The sequence below is a fragment of the Panthera uncia genome, assembly GCF_023721935.1.
Source record: "Panthera uncia isolate 11264 chromosome B3 unlocalized genomic scaffold, Puncia_PCG_1.0 HiC_scaffold_2, whole genome shotgun sequence".
In the NCBI taxonomy this organism is placed as follows: Eukaryota; Metazoa; Chordata; class Mammalia; order Carnivora; family Felidae; genus Panthera; species Panthera uncia.
In genome coordinates this window covers 5,446,391-5,466,773 of record NW_026057583.1, presented here as the reverse complement: position 1 = coordinate 5,466,773, position 20,383 = coordinate 5,446,391, and the positions used below count along the sequence as shown (strand labels likewise).

Here is a 20,383-nt window from a genome sequence, read left to right as displayed (position 1 = left end):
GGTGTCGTGGTTTAGGGGTCCGAACGAGCACGACCCGGGGTGTGGATGTCTGCCTGGGTCAGCACAGGGCGCGGACACCCGGAAAGAGCAAGTCAGAGAAGAAAGCGTGGAAATGCGGCCCAGTGGCCAGGAGCGTGGGCTCTGGCATCACAGACACCGGGCCAGGGTCGGGCCAGGGTTCCCCACCGCACCTGGCAGGGGTCGTGAGAGCTCGGGCGGTTTACCTGGGCCTCCTACACCTCGTGTCCTCGTCTATAAAATGAAGATACTGATAATATCATCCCCACAGAGTTATGAGAAATCCATACGTTAATGTATATAAAGCTCTTAGCACAGCGCCTGACATATAAAAATGCTCCATGGAGAATAGCTCTTGTTGGCGAGGACGCGGAGAAAGGGGGACCCTCGTGCACTGTATGTGGGAATGCAAGCTGGTGCAGCCGCTCTGGAAGACAGTATGGAGGTTCCTCGAAAAACTAAAAATAGAACTACCCTACGACCCAGCAACTGCACTACTAGGCATTTATCCACGGGATACAGGGGTGCTGTTTCGAAGGGACACATGCACCCCGACTGTCGACAATAGCCAAAGTATGGAAAGAGCCCGGATGTCCACCGATGGATGAATGGATAAAGATGCGGTATATATACAATAGAATATTACTCAGCAATCAAAAACAATGAAATCTTGCCATTTGCAACTACGCGCATGGAACTGGAGGGGATTATGCCAAGTGAAATTAGTCAGAGAAAGACAAATATCACAGGACTTCGCTCAGATGTGGACTTTAAGAAACAAATGAACAAAGAAAGAGAAGAGGCAAAGCAAACTACAGAGCACACACGGCTGGTCACGAGGGGCGGGTGTGCAGACACAGATGCTGGGGATGAAGGAGGGCCCTCGTGATGCAACAAAGAGCAGCTCTGTGCGTGATGAGCTCCTGCTCTAGGAAATGCTGAGGCTCAGGTACCAAGAGTATGAGACAGACACTGTGCAGTGAGAGCAGGACGGGTGTCGGGGCAGCAAAGTCAACAGGCGTTTTGGGCAAACACCCTGATCTGAGCTCTGCGTTCTAGAAGGACGGCCCTGGGACGCTAGAAGAGTGTATTAGACCAGAGAGGAGGAGATCCGCTAAACGCAAACGAGTGACGGCAGAGGCGTGCACCAGGGGCGGACGGGGGCCTCCGGGGGGCGCACGAGCCCGGCGGTGCTAACCGTGAGGGCGGTCAGCGGGCAGCGGGATTCCAGTCTCTGGTGTGGCAGCCAGCGTGGTGGGGAGGCCGGTGGGGGGCACACAAAGGCGGAGGAGAAAAGAACATGGTAGGTGGGGCGGGCAGGCAGGCGGGCGGGGATGTGGGCCCAGAATTCTGGAAGCCCCCGGTTCCTATCTCCCGCGGCCGGCCTCCCGTGGCTTCCCCGCAGGAGTCAGGCTTTCACCAGAACTGATCTAAATCTCAATAGAGACCGAGTCCTGAAAAACTAGCAGAAGGATATAAGGGTCTTTGTGTGAGTAGCTAAGGGGGTGACCGCGGCAGCTCCTGGCAAGATAGGAAACGGCCGCGGAGAAATTAAAAGGCAGGAGCGTTCCAGACGCGCGGCAGAACTCTCACGACGGCAGTCAACAGCGCAGGCAGGCAAAGGCATTCGGAGAGCGAGGTTCCATCCTGGGATGCGGTTTTTCCCACAAAATAAATTAGTTTTCCATTATTGTGCATATGAGAAGATTGTGAAAATGGCCAGAACTGGAAAGATGGAGAAAACCGTAAAACCGCTTCGGACAAACATTGTAGCTCTTAACGTCTTAAGAGTTTTTCTTGCCTCCCGGGCTGTTTCTACGACGGGTACTGCCTCACTGTGGCGACAGCCCTCTCTGTACGGTCGACTGTGTGCACACGTGAGACCTTCACGCTTGCGTTTTCACGTGTAAACCGTGAAACTATGAGGAAAGCATTTTGCGACAATAATCAGGATAATCCGTGCGACAGAAAAACTAGCCTTAACATGGGCCATTTCAATACAGAAGAACTTATCAAACTACAAGAGGTAAGCATCAAAAACACGATGGGTGAGGGGAAGCTGAGTGACAAATAGTTTGAGACAAGCATCCCACCCCATCCCTTACCCTCTCCCTTGTGCTAAGACTGCTGCTGGATTAAAATATGCTTTTAAACCCAATACAAAGACTAAAGCAAATATAACTGAGTATTCATCCAACTTCTGGAGGGAAGGGACTATTTCTTTCCTAAACTGAGACTCGGTAGAATAAATCAAATGTAAGCTACAAACGACTAATACCCTCCCTCCTTTGAGAACTCAACCAGATCAAGAGGAAAATCACTCAGCCCTTCATGAAAAAAATGGCAACGAGTATCAACAGTCAAAAGAGAAATACGGCCACTGAACAAATGGAAAATGGTGGGACTCCAGGAATAATCAAAGAAATGTAAACTAAACATAACGTAACGCTATTTTTTTTTAGCCCACGAGATTAACAAGCTTTAAAGACTGTGCTCTGTAAGCCACCGGGAGAGGCTGGTTAGGCTGTGGTAAGAACCAGTCACAAAAAGGCAGTGGCTGAAAACACGGCTGATAAACTCTGTATGTAAATGGCCAGATGGGAAATATGTGAGGCTTTGTGACCCACAGGGTCTCTGTGACAACTATTCAACTCTGTCATTGCAGCAAAACAGCGGCCACAGATAACCCATGAACGAGCGGGCAAGCTGTGTCCCAGGCAAACCTCATTTAAAGAACAGGTAGCGAGCCAGATTTGGACTGCAGGCCGTGGCTTACCAACCTCAGGCTCAAAACAGACTTATGTGTCCCTCCTGCTCCATGACTTTGCAGGTGGGCAGGGCCATTCTGGTCCCTCCAGCCACTCGGGGGTCTGAGCCTATGGGGGGGCTCCAAATTCACTTCTGCTTCCATGATTACTTCAGCGGGGGATTCTAGAAAGTCACACACAGGCTATTCGATGCCCCAACCCAGGAACGACGTACTCACTCCCGCTCACGGGCCAGAACTAGCTGTCGGGTCCTGCCCCACGACCAGGGGGGCAGGAAGGTCAGGTCTGCGCCCCACCGGAGCTGGTCACCCGTCAGCTGCACTAACCATCGCCTCCCCTGGTGCTTGTGAGGACGCGGGGAGAGGCAGCCCAGACCCTCCGGGGGCGGTGGGTCGGGGCGGGGGGTGCTGATGCAGGAAATGAAAAGACAGGACAGACGGTCGCACTGGAGCCGCAGGGAGACGACAAGTGCCTTCGCAGCGTCTGGGCACTGGCGCTCCGTGTCAGCCAGGCCGTGGCCGCACGTGACAAAGCCTCGTGCCACGGACGTCAGAGGGAGACAGCAGCAGGCGCCCGGGTCTTCGGGGAGTGCATCTTCCAGTTCTCGCGTCCATTCCCCCAGTTGGGGGTCTCCCGTCACACGTGGAATGAATTTTCCGAAGCTCCCCTCTGCCGTCCGCGAGGCATACAGGTTGCTGCGGTCTCTGTCGAATAGGACATTGGCGTCGAGTTCTCCCTCTGCAATGAAATGTAGATTTTTTTCCATTTAGAGCCGGGCCCCTCGTTTCCAAATGCTGAATAGGATGGCACTTTAAAAAGAATTCCAGATGGTTAAATTAGGAGACTGACAGTTAAGGGGGGGGGGGGGGGGAAGAGCAGCCCAAGATTACTCACAGATCCCGAAGCCTTTTAATTTGGCTATGAATGAAAAATGCGTTTCTGTTTAAGTGGAACTTAAGTGCGACTTTTCATACTTGGTTCTGAAACCACTGTTGGGCATTTTATGGGCCCGGCTGTGTCTAGAAAGGTTCTTCTGACAAATCCAAATTCTCCACCCCAAGATAAAGGTATCACAAGCTTCCCGGGAGTGAAGAGGAAACACGGCGGAGGGTAAGACTGGGCCCTGGACGGAGCCGGAGACAGATACTGATGGGGGGGGGGGGGTCCCATTCAGGGGATGGAGTTCCCGGGTCTGTTCTTCATGTCGAAGAGCTTCATGTTCTGAGCTTCATGTTGACACAAGGCCACATCTGAGGGAAACTAGAACGCAAAACATCAAGGCTTGTGGCTCAGACGCAGAAATAAAAAAAGGTGAAGCACAGATTCAGAGGAAACTTAGTATTTATTTAATGTTTTTCCTTATATAACAAGAAGGCTGGAGGTAGATGGTTTGGTGACACTGATCCAGTAGCTTTAAGATCCGAGGGCTAAAAGTCTCAGATGTCTTGGCCGTTCCTCATGAACCCAAAATAACAGCCGCAACCCCAGCCATCACATCTGCATTCCAGGCCAAAAAAAAAAAAAAAAAGCACAGCAGCTGAATCTGTTCTTCAGTGGACAGGAGAGCTCTTCACAGAGAACAAAATGAAGGGTGGCCAATATGATTGATTGATGAACGACTCCACTGTCCGAGGAGGAAATTGCGTCTTCCTGTGTGGCAGGACTAGCGATCACCGCCTGTTGTTTCCCGTCTTCTTTCCTAGGGTGAGGTTTTATTGCGTTTACGCCCTACGGCAGGTATCATGTGCTCCCTGGAAGCAGTGACACAGAGGCCGGGACAGTGAAGGGCACGTCTGGAGGTCGTGAGACCCAGTTCTGGTGAGCAGGTCAAGGGCGTCATCAGGAACAGAGCTTTGTCTGCCGGTCTGCTGTGCTGCTCTCGCAGGCGGGCCCCTCACCCCAGGTACAGGGGATTAACATACGGCCTCGGGAGAGCCGTTCTCTCGCCCCTGCGGGGTTCCCAGGTGGGAAGATGGGGGGCCGAGGCCAGAAAGGAGGTGGCGGGGGGACAGGGGCTGGCCGTTTAATGGGGACCGAGCTTCAGGCTCGCAGGATGAAGCGGTCAGGAGACGAGGCTCGACAGTGAGGGCACGTTCCCGTTAAGTGAGATGTGAACGTACCTGATTCTTTTCACAGAACTGAGTGGGGTCCTGTCGTCGACAGCTGGGAGGGTCCTGACTCCAGAAGGAACGAGGGGGAAGGGGAGGAGGAGGCCTGCCGTAGAGACGGCAGGCGAGAAGATGACGGGGCACCGAGGCCCCCGCTGCGGCTGCCTGGGCGGGCTCTCCCAGAGGCCAGCCCTGTGACACGAGGGATCACTCAACAAGGGAGGCCAGAACGCGGGGCCAGGCCAGGGCCTAGCTCAGGAGGAGTCAGAGCCACCTCCTCGTCCCAGAGCCCTCGGAGGCAGGAGCCTCAACGTCCCCTCCAGAGCAGGCAGCAGTCACCGTACATGGTGATGGGACGAGAAGGTGCATCCCACCCGCAGCCCATCAGCAGACCCCCAGCTCCTCCCGCAATCGGCCCTTGGGGCAGCTGCGTATAGGACGTTTCCGTGCCCGAGTTTCGTCTGTAAACTTTAAAACACGGTCATTCTCGGGGCGCCTGGGTGGCTTCGTCGCGTTAAGTGACCGACTCCTGATTTGGGCTCAGGCCATGGTCTTGTGAGTTCGTGAGTTCGAGCCCTGCATCGGGCTCTGTGCTGACAACAGGGTCTCCTTGGGATTCTACCAATAAATAAATAAATAAACTAACTGTAAATGTTTTTTATTCTCAAGGTAGTTAGCATACAGTGTCGTCCTGGCTTCGAGAGCAGAATCGGTGACTCATCACATCCATAAAACACCCAGTGCTCATCCCAACAGGTGCCCTCCTCAGTGCCCATCACCTGACTAGCCCATCCCCCTTCCCAGCACCCCTTCAGCAACCCTCAGTTTGTTCTCCGTATTTATGAGTCTCTTCTGTTTTGTCCCCCTCCCTGTTTTTATTTTTGTTTCCCTTCCCTTATGTTCATCTTTTTTGTCTCTCAAAGTCCTCATATGAGTGAAGTCGTATGATTTTTGTCTTTCTCTGACTAATTTTGCTTAGCATAATACCCTCCAGTTCCATCCACATAGTTGCAAATGGAAAGATTTCATTCTTTTTGATTGCCGAGTAATACTCCATTGTATATATATATATACCATATCTTCTTTATCCATTCATCCATCGATGGACATCTGGGCTCTTTCCATACTTTGGCTATTGTCGATAGTGCTGCTATAAACACAGGGGTGCGTGTGTCCCTTCGAAACAGCACACCTGTATCCCTTGGATAAATGACTAGTAATGCGATCACCGGGTTGTAGGGAAGTTCTATTTTTAGTTTTTTGAGGAACCTCCATACTGTTTTCCAGAGTGGCTGCACCAGCTTGCATTCCCACCAACAGTGCAAAAGAGATCCTCTTTCTCTGCATCCTTGCCAACATCTATGGTTGACTGAGTTGTTAATGTTCGCCATTCTGACAGGGTCGTGAGGCGGTATCTCCTTGTGGTTTTGACTTGTATTTCCCTGATGATGAGTGAAGTTGAGCAGTTTTTCATGGGTCGGTTGGCCATCTGGATGTCTTCCTTGGAGAAGTGTCTATTCATGTCTTTCGCCCATTTCTTCACTGGATTATTTGGTTTTTTTAGATGTTGAGTTTGATAAGTTCTTTATCGATGTTGGATACTAACCCTTTATCCGATATGTCGCTTGCAAATATCTTCTCTCGTTCCATCGAAAAAAATAAAATAAAACACGATCATTCTTGCAAGCAAGCTTCATCTGTCCTTCACTGTGACAATGACGGCAAGGACAGCCCAGACATCCTCATGGCTGGGCGGCCGCAGACAGCTCACACATACACCTCGGCCCCACCCGTAGGACCGGAGTGTGCCTCGACCTGCTCGGGGCCACGGTGGTTCCGGGCAGCAGTGATGTGCTGTGAGGAGGGCCGCAGCCCTGAGACAGGGGAGCCCTGCTGTGGGGGCTGTGGGAGAGACAGGAACAGGAGCCCTTAGGAAGGTCTCGTTCATCCGGAGGAGGCCGCGGGTCCCACCGCGTTCAAGGTGACGAGCTGCTGGTGTCAGTTCCCCAGGGCTGTGCTGCCCTCGGTCCCTCCCGGGACATCCCACAGGTGAATCGGCTCACACCTGCTGGAATTCACATCTTCCCCCAGGTCTCCCCAGGGCTCGGCCTCTGGGAGCCTCCGTCGGCTGGGCCGCGGAGGGAAGTCACAACACGCTCCCCTGCAGGCTCCCTGCACTTCTGCCCCCGACCCGGACACAGCACGTGGACTGCAGCTGCTGCTGGCCGCTCACGGCCCGAGGACTGTGGCCCCGAGTCTCCGTCTGAGCTCAGGGTAAAGGAGCGTGAGGACACAGCACCCGCGTCCTCCCGGGAGGGAGGGCAAGGCCGGGCCGCGGGGCCACGGTGACCCCGCGCTGCCTGGGGCTTACCTCCGCACCCTGGGTCTGTGCTGCCCTATTTTAAGACAAAGCTCTAATGAGGCTTCACTCTGCCTCGGTCTCCAGACCTCACAATTCCCGGGCTCTCAGATAAGAGAGTCAGGAAAATGTTTGGACAATGAAAGCAGCGAGATCATTAAGGGGAACAAATTCTGCAGAAGAAGGTGGCCTTCCCTGGAGACGCACAATTCCTGCTGCGTCCCGACAGCCTGCCTTCCTTCGCCTAACGGCGGCAACCCCTTACCCAAAAGCAAAGCAGGAGCAGGGGAAACTTGAGCTCAAATCGATTCCAGATCTGGGTAGGGGAGGGGAGATCGAGGACAGAAAGCCCAAAGCCACTGGAGGCGCCTGGGTGGCTCAGCTGGGTAAGCGTCCCACTCTTGATTTCGGCTCAGATCATGATCTCGGGGTTCGTGGGTTCGAGCACCGGGCTGGGCTCTGTGCTGACAGTGTGGAGTCTGCTTGGGATTCTCTCTCCTCTTTCTGCCCCTCCCCTGCTCGCCGTCTCCCTCTCGAAATAAATACACTTAAAAAGAAAGAAACCCGACAGCCCTTAAAAAGCACAATAGAGGGGCGCCTGGGTGGCTCAGTCAGTTGAGCGTCCGACTTCAGCTCAGGTCATGATCTCACAGTCTGTGAGTTTGACCCCCGCATCGGGCTCTGTGCTGACAGTTCAGAGCCTGGAGCCTGCTTCAGATTCTGTGCGTCCCTCTCTCTCTCTCCCCTCCTCCGCTCATGCTCTATCTCTCTCTGTCTCAAAAATAAACATTTAAAAAAAAGCACAATAGACAGAGAATACACTCACAGTGTGCCAATACCATAAGGGCAGTCCTGCGATTGGATTCTGTGTGCACACAGACAACAGCTCGGACAAAACATCAACAACCAAGAACAGCTGATTCGTTATATGGTTGGAGCACGGCTTAACTTTTTTCCAGTCTGGTTTCCATCAACGTTGCTCGCACCACAAATAATTTCTAAAATGCCATTAAGGTGCCTTGGTGACAAGGGGATGCCAATTATGAATTCCTGCACCTCCGGAACGAGGCTGAGCCAGGGGCGCCGAGCCCCAGCCTGCGGAACGGAGCCTTGCACTCGATTTGTTTATTTTGCCTGGAAAAAAAGGAAGGTTTGATTTAAAGAGACATGACATTTTTAAGTGAGCATCACATACCTATGTTTTATTCCAAGGGCACAGCCCATTTATACAGGATTTGCTCACGTGGCCTCTGAGCTGCACGTACTCACTGCTGGGCGGCTTTCAGACGCTGACCGACGGACTTGATGTCCCTAGTGTCACCATCATCACTGCCCTGGGCTGACCTGTGCCTCTGCAGGGCCCTCCCACACGCCCCACTCTGGTACCCAGAGAGCCACGAAACAGTGACTGTCACCGGTGCCCCAGCAAAGCGGGCTTGACCGCTGCTCCCCAGGCCCAGTGTCCTGTGTCCCGAGAGGAGGGGCCGGGAGTCTTCACCACTCCCCCGTGTGTAGACCAGTCCCAGTCAGTCCTGGTGCTCCGTGCTCTTACCGACGAATGCGTGGGGACCCCGGGGTGATGCCCTGTACACAGGGTCCTCCCCCACCCTCCGGTTGACCAACCCCGGGGGCCCATGGCTCTGAGAAAGAAGGCACAGGGGTTTCCCCTTCTGGATGTTGCTGCACATGTGACATCTGCAGCTCCGAGCTGGAGGGAGGAGAGCGGAGCCCGCAGGGTTTCGGGAAGAATACGTGTGCCCCTGGATTAGGAGCACGGAAGCCCTCGTCACGTGGCCTTGTTGCCCACGCCAGCTCGAATTCCGTCTGTGTTGGGCCCTGTTTGGTGTCTAGATCTCATCTCTGGCCTCCCTCTGGGCAGGGCAGAGGAACCCAGGTGACAGTGAAAGCAGGCAGGCAAGACACGACCCTAGAGACGATCCTACCCCGTTATCCCCAGTCGTCCGCATGACCATCCTGCCCACTCACACGCACGCTCCCAGCACCTCAAGTTCGAACGGCAAGAGACGTGAGACAGGCTTCTCACAACACTGACGAGGAAGCGAGATTCTCGGAGGAAAAGGAACTTGCCAAGTAGTATTCGGACAGGCAGAAGTCCATCAGCTGGTATCCAGCCAGAAATCCAAATTCTCGGCAAACTTCTCCCCCGGAGTCACCTCCCCACCACTGCCCCAAGCAGAATCGGTCATCCTTGATCACTGCCACCCATACACGCTGTGCCCACCTTTACTGCAAACAGTCCCTATGACGTGGCACGGACACTGGTCCCCAGTAGAATGTACACTTTTCTGCTGACGTGTAACTGACACATGACACCATGTTAGTTTCAGGCGTACAACCTAACCATCCGGTATTTGTATATACGGCGAAACGATCACCACGGTGTTTGGTCAACACCCATCACCATACGTAGCTACAGAACTTGTTCCCTGCGACGAGAACGTTTTTAAGATCCACTTTCTCAGCAACTTTCAAATATGCAATATAGTATTGTTAACTACGGTCACCATGCTGTATGCTACGTCCCGGAACTTAATGATCTTATAACGACAAGCTTGTACCTTCTGACCACCTTCACCCATTTCGCCCATGCCCGCCCCCTGCCTCTGGCCACCACCTGTCTGTCCTCTGTATCTGTGAGCTTGTATCTATGGTTTGTTTGTTTGTTTGCTTGTTTTAAATTCCACATTTAGGGTCGGCTTTAGCTCAAGCGGTTACTTCGCATGTGGTTCCTAAATTCCACATCTATTCCACTCATATTTGAGTTCAGTTTTTTTGTTTTTGTGTGGCGTTGTTTTTAGATTCCACCCATGAGTGAGATCATATGGCATCTCACATCGTCTTCATCCATTCAGCTGTCAGTCAGTGTTCAGGTTCTTTCCATGTCTTGTGTATTGTAAATGATGTTTCTGTGAACATTGGGGGGGGCAGATATCTTTTTGAGTTACTATTTTTGCCTTCTTCAGATAAGTACACAACAGGGCAATTGCTGGGTCGTAGGGTAGTTCTATTTCACCCTATTTCTATTTCTGAATATTTCTGAATACTAGAACTATTTCTAGTTCTATTTCTTTTTTTTTTTTTTTTTTCAACGTTTATTTATTTTTGGGACAGAGAGAGACAGAGCATGAACGGGGGAGGGGCAGAGAGAGAGGGAGACACAGAATCGGAAACAAGCTCCAGGCTCTGAGCCATCAGCCCAGAGCCTGACGCGGGGCTCGAACTCACGGACCGTGAGATCGTGACCTGGCTGAAGTCGGACGCCCAACCGACTGCGCCACCCAGGCGCCCCTCTAGTTCTATTTCTGAGGAGCCTCCACACTGTCTTCCAGAGCGGCTGCACCAGTGCGCATGCCCAGCAACAGCGCAAGAGGGTTCCCTTCTCTCCACATTCTGGCCAACACTTGTTTCTTGTGTTTTTGATTCTAGCCGTTCTGACAAATGGGAGGTGGTAACTCTTTGTAGTTCTGACGTGTATTTCTCTGATGATGAGTGGTGTTGGGCGTCTTCTCACGTGTCGGTTGGCCTCTGGATGTCTGCTTTGGAGAAGTGTCTGTTCCAGGCCTCCGTCCATTTTTTAGTTGGATTGTTCGGGGTTTCATTTTGCTATCGAGTTGTACGAGCTCTTTATGTATTTTGGAGACTAACCCCTTATCAGATACGTGATTTGCAAATATCTTCTCTCATTCCATAAACTGTCTTTTCGTTTTGTTGATGCAGAAGCTGCTTGGTTTGAGGTGGCCCCACTGAGTTATCTTTACTTTTGTTGTCTTTGCTTTTGGTGTCAAATCAAGTCAAATAAATCATCACCAAGACCAATGTCAAGGAGCTCTGCCACTGATGTTCTCTCCTGAGAGTTTTACGGCTTCGGGTCTCACATTCAAGTCTTTGATCCATTTTTACTTTATTTTTGTGTAGGGTATATGTATGGTGTTTTCTTTCCTTGTGGCATCCTTGTCTGGTTTGGGTATAAAGACAAGGTTGGCCTGGGAAATTACTTTGGAAGAGTTTTCTCTCCTCTTCTATTTTTGGAAGAGTCTGAGAAGAGTTGGTATTAACTCTTCTGGAGGTAGAGGGGAAAGTCCAAGAGGTCTGGAGCACGAGAAGGATTTGTGGCATCGCTGCAGCCTTTATAGACAAAGGGGCCACAAGTCGGGGGACAGGGGAAGCTTCTAGAAGCTGAGAACTCCAGCGAACAGTCAGCAGGCAAGCGGGACCTCAGTCATACAACCACTCAGGACTGAATTCTGCCAGCAACCCCAAGAGCCTGGGAGTGGACTTACGTCCAGAACCTCCAGGTCAGAGCGCAGGCCGCAGGCACCGAGATTTCCGCCAGACGAGCGGCTGACCTTGCCTGGGCTTCAAACTATGAGCCCGTCAGATGACGAACGGAGACGAAGCGTTGCTTCAAGCTGCTAAGTTCGTGCTGATTTGTTACCCAGCCAGGGAAGGCGAATGCAGGGGGCTCGTGGCTGGATTTCGCGGCTGGAGGCGGACAGGGAGGGGGTTTGCTCAGCAAATGATCAGAGCAAACCGATTTCAATTCTGATGTCAACCTACTCGGAAACAACTGGCTTCCAGGCAGTTAGCAGAAGGGACTTGGGGACATTTGATCCTGGGGGGACAGGAATCCAACCTCAGCTGGCGTGGTTATCAGGTATATGTGCTGTCGTGAGGCCAAGTTCAGGGTAAAGTAAACGTGTTGTTGAGCAGGGACGCCCGCGAAGAGCCACCAACATGGCAGGGACAGAGAGCTCCTGTTCCTTCTGGATCTTAACCTTCCGGCCGCAGGAGGAGGGAAAGGACCAGAGCACACAGTCAGTGAGGAGAACGAGGAACTCGACCCCCGCCCCATCCCACCCCGCAGACCGTGCAGCCTAGTAACCTCTGTAATTCACACGTCAAGACGCCGCAGACTGGCACGGCCAGCGGCTCGGGCCATGGGCACCGACGTCCATCCGGGGCCACAACCCGCCCCAGGCACCTCCGGTCCTGCAGCACCCGCCCCCCCGTCTGCGGTCAGAGCTGACCAGCGAAGGAGGCCACCTTTCCGTCTCCTCTCACTCACTTCTCGGGGAAGGTGAGAACACAGCACGACCCTGGCATGAAGCGAGAAGGTTGAGGACGGAAGGTTCCGTCCGCTGGGGACACCGGAGAAACCTCAGACACGCAGGGTGAAAGTCCGCGGAGAAGCAGAGAGGAACCAAGCGGCTCGTGGCCACGGGGACCCCCACCTGTGCCGTCATGTCTAGTGTTCCATTCACATGGCGGGCCCACCCGGGCAACCGGAAGGCTCCCCTGGGCTCTTCTCAGGGCCCGGACAACGGCCTTCTGACTCAGGGAGGTGGCTGGTGTCTGGGTTCTTCCGGAAAGCCTGTGACTGTGACGAGCAGACTCAAAAGCAGCTCTTGCGAAGAGCCGTCCGAATTCCATCTCCCCCCCAAAGACTCGTTTCCGGGGTGCGCTCGACTGCAGACCCGTCCATGGGCTCCGGCAGCCTGCGCCCTCTTCCTGGCTTCTCTGGGCTCTGCCCGATGACTCCTGAGTGCGGCGGCCCCGGGGTGAGCCCAGCGCGCACTCGAGGAGAGGAAGTCAGCAGGGAACGCTCACCTTGTGACGCACAGATCGTGAGCCCCTCGCTGGAAGTGCACCCTTTGAGGGATGAGAATCTCACTCCTGGCCACGTACTGGTCCCTAATTAGCTCACAGGCAATTAGAGCAATTACAGGGGCCGCACCCCGTAAAGGCCGCGTGCCTGGGTTTTCTTTCCCTTGGAAACGTGCACCCAAGTGGCGAACGTCCCTTTCGGCGAAGCCCACGCGTCCCCATCCGTTAACACCGCAGCGGCTCTGGTTGTAGAAATGTCGTGGCCACACGCGTTCCTGTCTGCAGCCTTCTCTGTACTCACTGCCAGCAGGGCCTTGGCTCCACTCCTGGCTCCGTGATGAGGAAGGACAGTCTGACTCAGAGACATGGAGACACTCCTCCGTGGTGTCAGCCGAGGGCCGGGGGTGGGCTGATTCGCAGTCTGTGATAAAGTTCTCAAAGCTGTGAGAATACGTCTATGTTCCGACTCAGGACTCTCACCGCGGGGACGTTTCTAGACAAAGGAAATCATCCTAAATAGTGGAATAGCGTCACGCACGGTCTCAGCCTGGGCCGCGCGGAAAGCCGAGCTGAAATTATGAACATTTATGTGCTAACACTTGGTGATCGAGGAAGAAGGCGTGGGGAAACGGAGGGATGAGGCAGAGAGGAAAGGGCCGCCATGGCCTGTGGGGGCCTTTGCCGAGCTGGCCAGTGCCCGGTATGAAGGAAGACTGACTGCTGGACCTCACGAGACCGCCTCCCACAAGGTCGCCTCGTCCGGCGGCCGAGAGTCTGGACCTCCGCCTGCAGGGAGGAAGTGTGCAGGAGGTGGCCCGGGGCTGCGGCCCCCGCTGGCTGGGGGGTCTGCCCCGGGAGGCATCCACTCCTCCCACTTCCCGGCTGCACGTGTGTGCCCAGAGGGTCCCTGGACGTCACGCCTCGGCTTCACCAGGGGACCCCAGGAGGTGCCCACGTAAGGCTGGAAGGAGTGCCTCCAGGGGCAGCTGCCACAGAGCCAGGGGAGGCTAGACTCTGAGCCCGGAGGCCGTGGGGACGGGGACGGGACCCCCGGAGGCCCCGAACAGGCTGGCCTTCACACAGAGGCGTCCTTCTGGGTGTGGGTCCCCACCAGGCGCACAGGCTCTGCGGTCACATCACCTTCGGTGCGTGCAACCTCGCTCCGTGCCCTGCACTCGCACGCGTGTCAGGTGACGGAAGGGTTCCGAGGTTTGGACGCGACCCTCTGTGCAGCGCGCGTGGCCACCACGTGAGCCCGGCAGAACCGGGGCCCCCTCGCCTGGAATAATGACAAAGTGAAGACAACAGAGGTCGGCAGAGGGGCGGTTTAGTCCCGGGGCGGCCAGTTCGTGGGTCTCTGCGTGTCCTTGAGGAGTTACGCCGAGGTTGAAGAAAGAACACAACACGAGGCAAAGCTGGCGGACGGTGCGGAGGCCTCACGACTCACCACCTGCAAACGCTCGGGGCGTTCGTCCGCACGTGGCAGCGATTCGGGGGGAAAAGGTCTGCCGACACCGCTCAGTCACTCCAGGCAACGCTGGCCTCTCCTCCTCCGTCGGCGGACCTCCAGATGCGTTCGGAGTACAGCGAGCCCAGCCCCGATCTCCACTTGTTTCAACCTTCTCCGAGTCCCCGACCGCCCTGGCGCCTGGAGAAGGCCGCGTGATCCGTTTTCAGACCAGATGACCTAATGGGAATTCTGCCGTGTGCAGTCCAGGCAAGCGGTGCCTTCCTGATGGAAACAGGAGGGACCCGGCAGGCACCGCCCCTCTCCCTTTCTCTCCACCTGGGATGTAGATGCGAAGTCTGGCACCACCGCAGCCACCCTCTGAGCATGAGGTGACCAGCACGAGGGAAGGGTCGAGAAAGGCAGTCCTGTCTCTTTGAGCCACTGAAGCCACATCGAAAACTACGTTCAGTCTCTGTATAGAGACTTGTTTAAAGACTTGTTTACTTGTTTAAAACTCTGTGGTCAGGTTCTCTGTTGCTTGTGACCAAACACACACCAACTCATCTAGGATGTGGTGCTAATCAGCTTACGTTCCTACGTCAGTGGCTTTTTACGCTAGAGGTCAAGGCCCGTTTGTATTTCCTACTTACAAGTAAGTTAACTGAGCCTAAGTGACTTCTCCAAACCAGAGTTCATACCCAGTCTTGATCCTGGAGCCCTTTTCAGCACTTCAAGAGCGAAGAGTGTGCAGAGTACGAGGAGACTGTCACGCAGAGAAAGGGGCTCCAAGCCATGAGGCTGGGGAGACGGGTCGAGTCCGGGGGCTGGACGGTGTTGTTGTGCCATGCCAGGGGTTCCGCTTTCTTGTGTCGGTGGGAGAGAGCGGCCGTGTGGGGAGACCGACGCTTTGGCAGAATTCGCTGCCACACGCCCAAGGCCCCATGAGTGGTACAGCTCAGTAGGTGTTGAATGAAGGAAGGAACCAATGAGCAAACAGAGCTAGAGGCAAAATGACCATTTCGGAGATCTTCCTGCAATATCTATTCCACGAGAGAGACAGGAGGGTATGAACTATGGGGATGCCTCTAGGACTGGGGAGGAGGGAGCGAATTCAAGAGCGATTCGGAAAACACAGGGCCGCAATCGTCACATGGCCACCAGCCGGTCCTCTCAAAAGGATGCTTTTCCCGGGCCATTCGGCTGAGCACGGTCCCCGGCCTACAGAAAACATGCTCCCGCTCATCGCCTCGTGTTCACTGCCCTTCATTACCCTCTAGCTCAACGTCTTGTCCAGAGCAAGTATCCATCCAGCGCCACGGAAGGGAAGTGCAGGTTAATTAATGGGCTAATATGCATAGCATCTAGTCTCTTACAAGTGTCTCCGTCTACATTACTTACTCGTTTGGATCTCCCCTCATCTGCTCATTACTGTCCCCAACAACCACGTGAACCACGTCTCGCAGACGAAGAAGCCAAGGTTCACAGAGACCAGTCATTACGCTGACCCTTTGGTCAGACCCGCCCCACCTGCTGTCCCTGCTGCTCAAGACCCATCCACTGCTGCAACTCGGCCGGCTCGTTCCCGGCCCCAAGGTCATGGTCAGCTCACTGCGCTCAGGGCCCCTGGATGGAGCACGCCCAGTACCCACCGGGCTCTGTCCAGACCTCAGATAACTCACGATCAAACCCCACACCCAGACGAGTCTCCCAGCAAGAAAACTGAAGTCATCACTCTTCACCCAGAACTGGGTTTATAGGTTTTCGTCCCACACAGACGGATCATAACACTCTGGTCAAATATGAAACTTCTGGAAGCTCTTCAACGGACAAAGATGATTCTAAATCTCTCACAAATCTCCTCATGATTATTGTCGCAAATAGCTCCCTCCGGCTGGAATGCAGGTCAGTATCTGGAGTTTCTGACTCCAATTCATCCTTCAAAACTCTGCACTAAGCCTACCTCCTCCAGGAAGCCCTCTGGAGTACAGTGGGCTTGCTGCCCATCAAAGACTCACGCCTTCTTTCTGTAGGTTTCGGCCGTGTTCGGAGAAAGTCGGCCTGGCCAGCAACTGTGTTTACGACCCTCTAGGGCCTAGATGGGGCCACGGGACTGGTCCTAACCAGTGAAATACAAGGGAAAGAAATGAGTGCCACCCCACATCTCCCTATTCCCCCATGGGCTGTGGAGATGCGAGAAGGCACAACGTGTTGAAGATGCAGGGCCTTTATTGGTCTCCAAACGTGGAGCAGAACTTGTCCGTCTCCTCACTGCCTCATGCCAACTCCTTTTCCCACAGCCAAGGGCACCTGCGATTGGCTTAAATGAGTAAGAACTCTTTCGTGACGTCAAGTCCTTGAAAGCTTGGATTTTGTCATCGTCACTGCCGTGGTTACAGCCCACGGTATCGTAACGAATATACCCTTCAAACCCCTTTGCACCGTCTAACGCCCTCTTCTAGAAGCTGCATCACGAGGAGATCCAGGCCTGCTCTTGTCACGTTGTAAGTGACACAGTTATTCACGTGTCCGTCTTTCCTCCCAGCTTACACCTGGGGTCTCCCCTGACTCTATCTCCAGCTACTGGCCCAGAGTGGTTAGTCATGAGTGTTTGCGGAATTAACTTTTGGATTAATAGGTTGAGTTCCGTAATGTTTACCAGTTTCCGAAGTGCCTCCCCCTTATTCGATTTCAGTTTTTGTCCCCACTTATTCAACATACATTTGTACAGAATTATTTCGCCCTCTGAGCAGGGAGACGCGGTAATGCAATTCTTAGTATCCTGCTTTTACCAGAAGAAAAACCAAAACCAAACACGTTGGAGGCTCCGAGAGGCTAAGCTGTCAGTGTGGCCTGCGGGGTGCGGGCCGGGTGTCTGGGAGTCGGTAACGACGGTCTCCAGCTTATCTCCACGTGGGCGTGTGCAGTCGAGGTGCCCTAGTTAATGACCCGCCTTCTGAGGGAGCGACGCTTTCTGCTTTCTGCTCTTGGAGACATTATTAGGAGATTTCACTGCCTGCCATGCACGGACGCGCACCTGACCTGACCGGACGGTGAAGGGTGCAGGGTGGAGACGCGCACCTGACCTGACCCGAGGATGAAGGCTCCAGGCACAGAGACGCGGAGCCAAGACCCACGGAGACGGACAGCTGGCGCTCTGGAGCGCCACACTTCAAGTCTGTCCTATCAGCAGGCTCCTTATCATGTAAGATAAAAATTCGCTGGTCCCTCCGCTACAATTACACCCTTACTCCCTCGATTTCCCTCACTCTAGTGGCTCTCTTACTGTTACTCTCTGGACCACAACTAATCAATACGTTGGTATCTTTTGTCACCTCCAGGCTACAGGCCATCAATTTCCATCTGGTCCTCAACCAAGGATATCAACCATCAGATGCCTACAGCTCTTTCCCTTTCGGAAGCCCCTGAACGGACACGGCCAGCCACCATCGCCTTATCTCCTCGATAGTCGGCAAGTGATGGGCGCCCCAAATCCCCGCAACACCCCCTGACAGCATGAAGAAGCCAGAGTGGTCATCGCCCCAATTCCCTATGATTTGGGGTCCAATCACTTGGCGGGGGCGGGGGGATGTTAGGCAGTTAGGCGTGAGCGGGGAGGGGTAAAGCAGGTGCCGGCCACCCCCGAGGGTTAATGGCCACACCTTCAGAGCCACCTCTACGGGTGGCAGAACAGCAAAGGCTTAGCCACAGAGCGGCCTCAAGAGCCACAAGGGGACTTGTGAGAGCTCAGAATGTGCACAAAGGTGCACCTTGCCCTCAAGGTCACAGCAAAGGGTCGTTAGAAACTCACAAATATGCAACACATAAATAAATACAATTATAACAGAAGGCTTCACAGGTAGGCACATGCTTAGAAGCCAAAATGTTATATAACCACCAGCTGTCAATCTAACATGCCCCTCAAAGCCAAGTTTACACGTGCAGAAAGCAGCTTAAAAGGATGCGGCAGGACCTTCACAGGGCCATTGCCTCTCTTGCTTCAGCAGTGACCCACTTTCCCTCTTGAAAGTGCCCTGTACTTACCTACTCGGTCAACTCTCCCTCCCCATTCTGGGCTCCGGTCTCGAATTCTTCGGTGCATCTGGGACAGAACTGAGTGGACGTCATGTTTCCTTGCATCCGAACACATCCCGAACAACGCACTGCCAGGGTCCGTCAGCAAGCGAGTCTGGCTGAATATAACAGAAAACTATAGTAAGAGAAGCACAAACAAGAGGTGAGTTCATTTCTCTTCTGTAACAACAAGTCTAGAGCTAGGTGATCTCTGACACTGGTTTGGTGGCTCAAGGACATCAGGACCAGGGGCTCTGAAATGATCTTCATTTTTCCCTCACATTTGCAAGATGAACGCTTCAGCTCCAGCCATCACATCCGAGTTCTGAGAATTAGGAAGGGCCACAAGGAGGAAGGCATGGTATCTATATCAGGAAAGTAAAACCCTCTCAATAAGCCTCAGCAAGTTTTTCTTTGACAAGTATTGGCTTCAAGAATGGTACAAAATAATAATCTTTGATCTAGGCACAATGCCATTCTCAACAACACTGGGGTTCCGTTAGTAAGAGAAAGAGAAAGGATGGCTACAGCGTAGAAACACAGCAGTTTCCACCCTGTCACTCTGTAATGTTCAGACTAGATTCCTGCTGAAACAGCGGCAATCCGAATCCTTAACTGGGACACCCAGAACACACACAAAGTTAGCAAGCGGGGGGCAAAAGGTACCGCACACCATAAACAGTCAAACAAAGAAGAAATTCTGACAAAGGAGACAGGAACGAGGGATCGGGACCATAAAGATCAGAGTTTACACAGTGACCCGACCATGGACCACAAGGAGATTCTGACCAGGGGACGGTGCTTTGCCCCAGCCCAGGAGCTTTTCGGGCACAAGCCAGCTGCAAGCACGGTTAGTCCAGGGTTTTCTGAGACGGCAGCAGAGGACTTGTCTGCGTGCACGGGCACGGTGCAGAAAGGAGGCTCCAAAAGGACCATTTAAATAACGTTACTGTCCTGGTCAAGAGCTTTGCGGGCCTGGTTCCAGATGAAAATGGAGCTCAAACACGCACCGTCCCATTCTCCTGACTTTCGAATACGCTACTACATAAAGACACGAGAAAGATAGGAAATCTATCAGTGGATGGCAGGTGCCACCAAATACTAGGTTTACGTGAGTTACGTAGAACGCACCTGGTTTAGGGGAACGATTTCCAATCGTCCCCTAATTGGCAGGCGGATCCGAAGAGAAGGTTCACCTGGGAGCAGGTGCGAAGTGTCCCCAGCGGAGTGCAAACACCTCACCGGCAACAGCAGGTTTAAAGACAAGCGGGGTTGGGAGAGACGTGCACTTGTTCCCACAGATTGCTCACGGGCGTGCCCCTGCGCTGGGCACACAGCCGGCGTCTGTATGTCTCGTCTCCAGCCTTTCCGCGGAACTAACCGGGTATTAGGGAGAGCTGAGCTGTGGCTGCAGCGGGCTCTGATGCCCGAATCAAGGGAGGGTCGTCTGCCGCTCAATGAGACGCCCCAACCAACACAGAGAAGATGTTCCCTGCAGCATGACTGTGCTCGCCTCTCCACCACCAACTAGAAGTCCATGGACTGACGAACGGATAAAGAAGATGTGGTTTATGTACACAACAGAATACTACTTGGCAACGAGGAAGAATGAAATCTGGCCATTTGCAGCAACGTGGATGGAACTGGAGGGTATTATGCTGAGTGAGATAAGTCGGGCAGAGAAAGACACATACCATATGTTTTCACTCGTATGTGGAACTTGAGAAACTTAACAGAAGACCACGGGGGAGGGGAAGGGGAAAAAATAGTTACAGGGAGGGAAGGAGGGAGGCAAACCATAAGAGACTCTTAAATAAAGAGAACAAACTGAGGGCTGATGGCGGCAGGGAGAGGGGAAGATGGCTGATGGGCATGGAGGAGGGCACCTGGCGGGATGAGCACTGGGTGTTGTATGTTAGTGATGAATCAGAGGAACCTACCCCCAAAGCCAAGAGCACACTGTATACACTGTATGTTAGCTAAC

General features: G+C 53.6%; 1 protein-coding gene across 1 annotated transcript; it reads right to left on the bottom strand.

Annotated features, from left to right (window-relative positions):
• Nucleotides 1-1,501: 1,501 nt before the first annotated feature.
• On the bottom strand, nt 1,502-18,745 carry LOC125910834 (uncharacterized). Its single transcript, XM_049614374.1, has 2 exons — nt 18,370-18,745; nt 1,502-3,524 (listed from the first exon to the last, which is right to left on the bottom strand). The coding sequence occupies exons 1-2, from the start codon at nt 18,473-18,475 to the stop codon at nt 3,001-3,003; spliced, it is 630 nt and encodes a 209-aa protein (XP_049470331.1). The 5' UTR covers nt 18,476-18,745; the 3' UTR covers nt 1,502-3,000.
• Between the last annotated feature and the right edge of the window lie 1,638 nt (nt 18,746-20,383).

Coding starts and splice junctions, on each gene's coding strand:
- LOC125910834 (XM_049614374.1), bottom strand. CDS start 18,475: ATGTGTTCGGATGCAAGGAAACATGACGTCCACTCAGTTCTGTCCCAG. Junction 3,525..18,369: donor AGGGAGAGTTGACCGAGTAG/GTAAGTACAGGG, acceptor ATTTCATTGCAG/AGGGAGAACTCGACGCCAAT.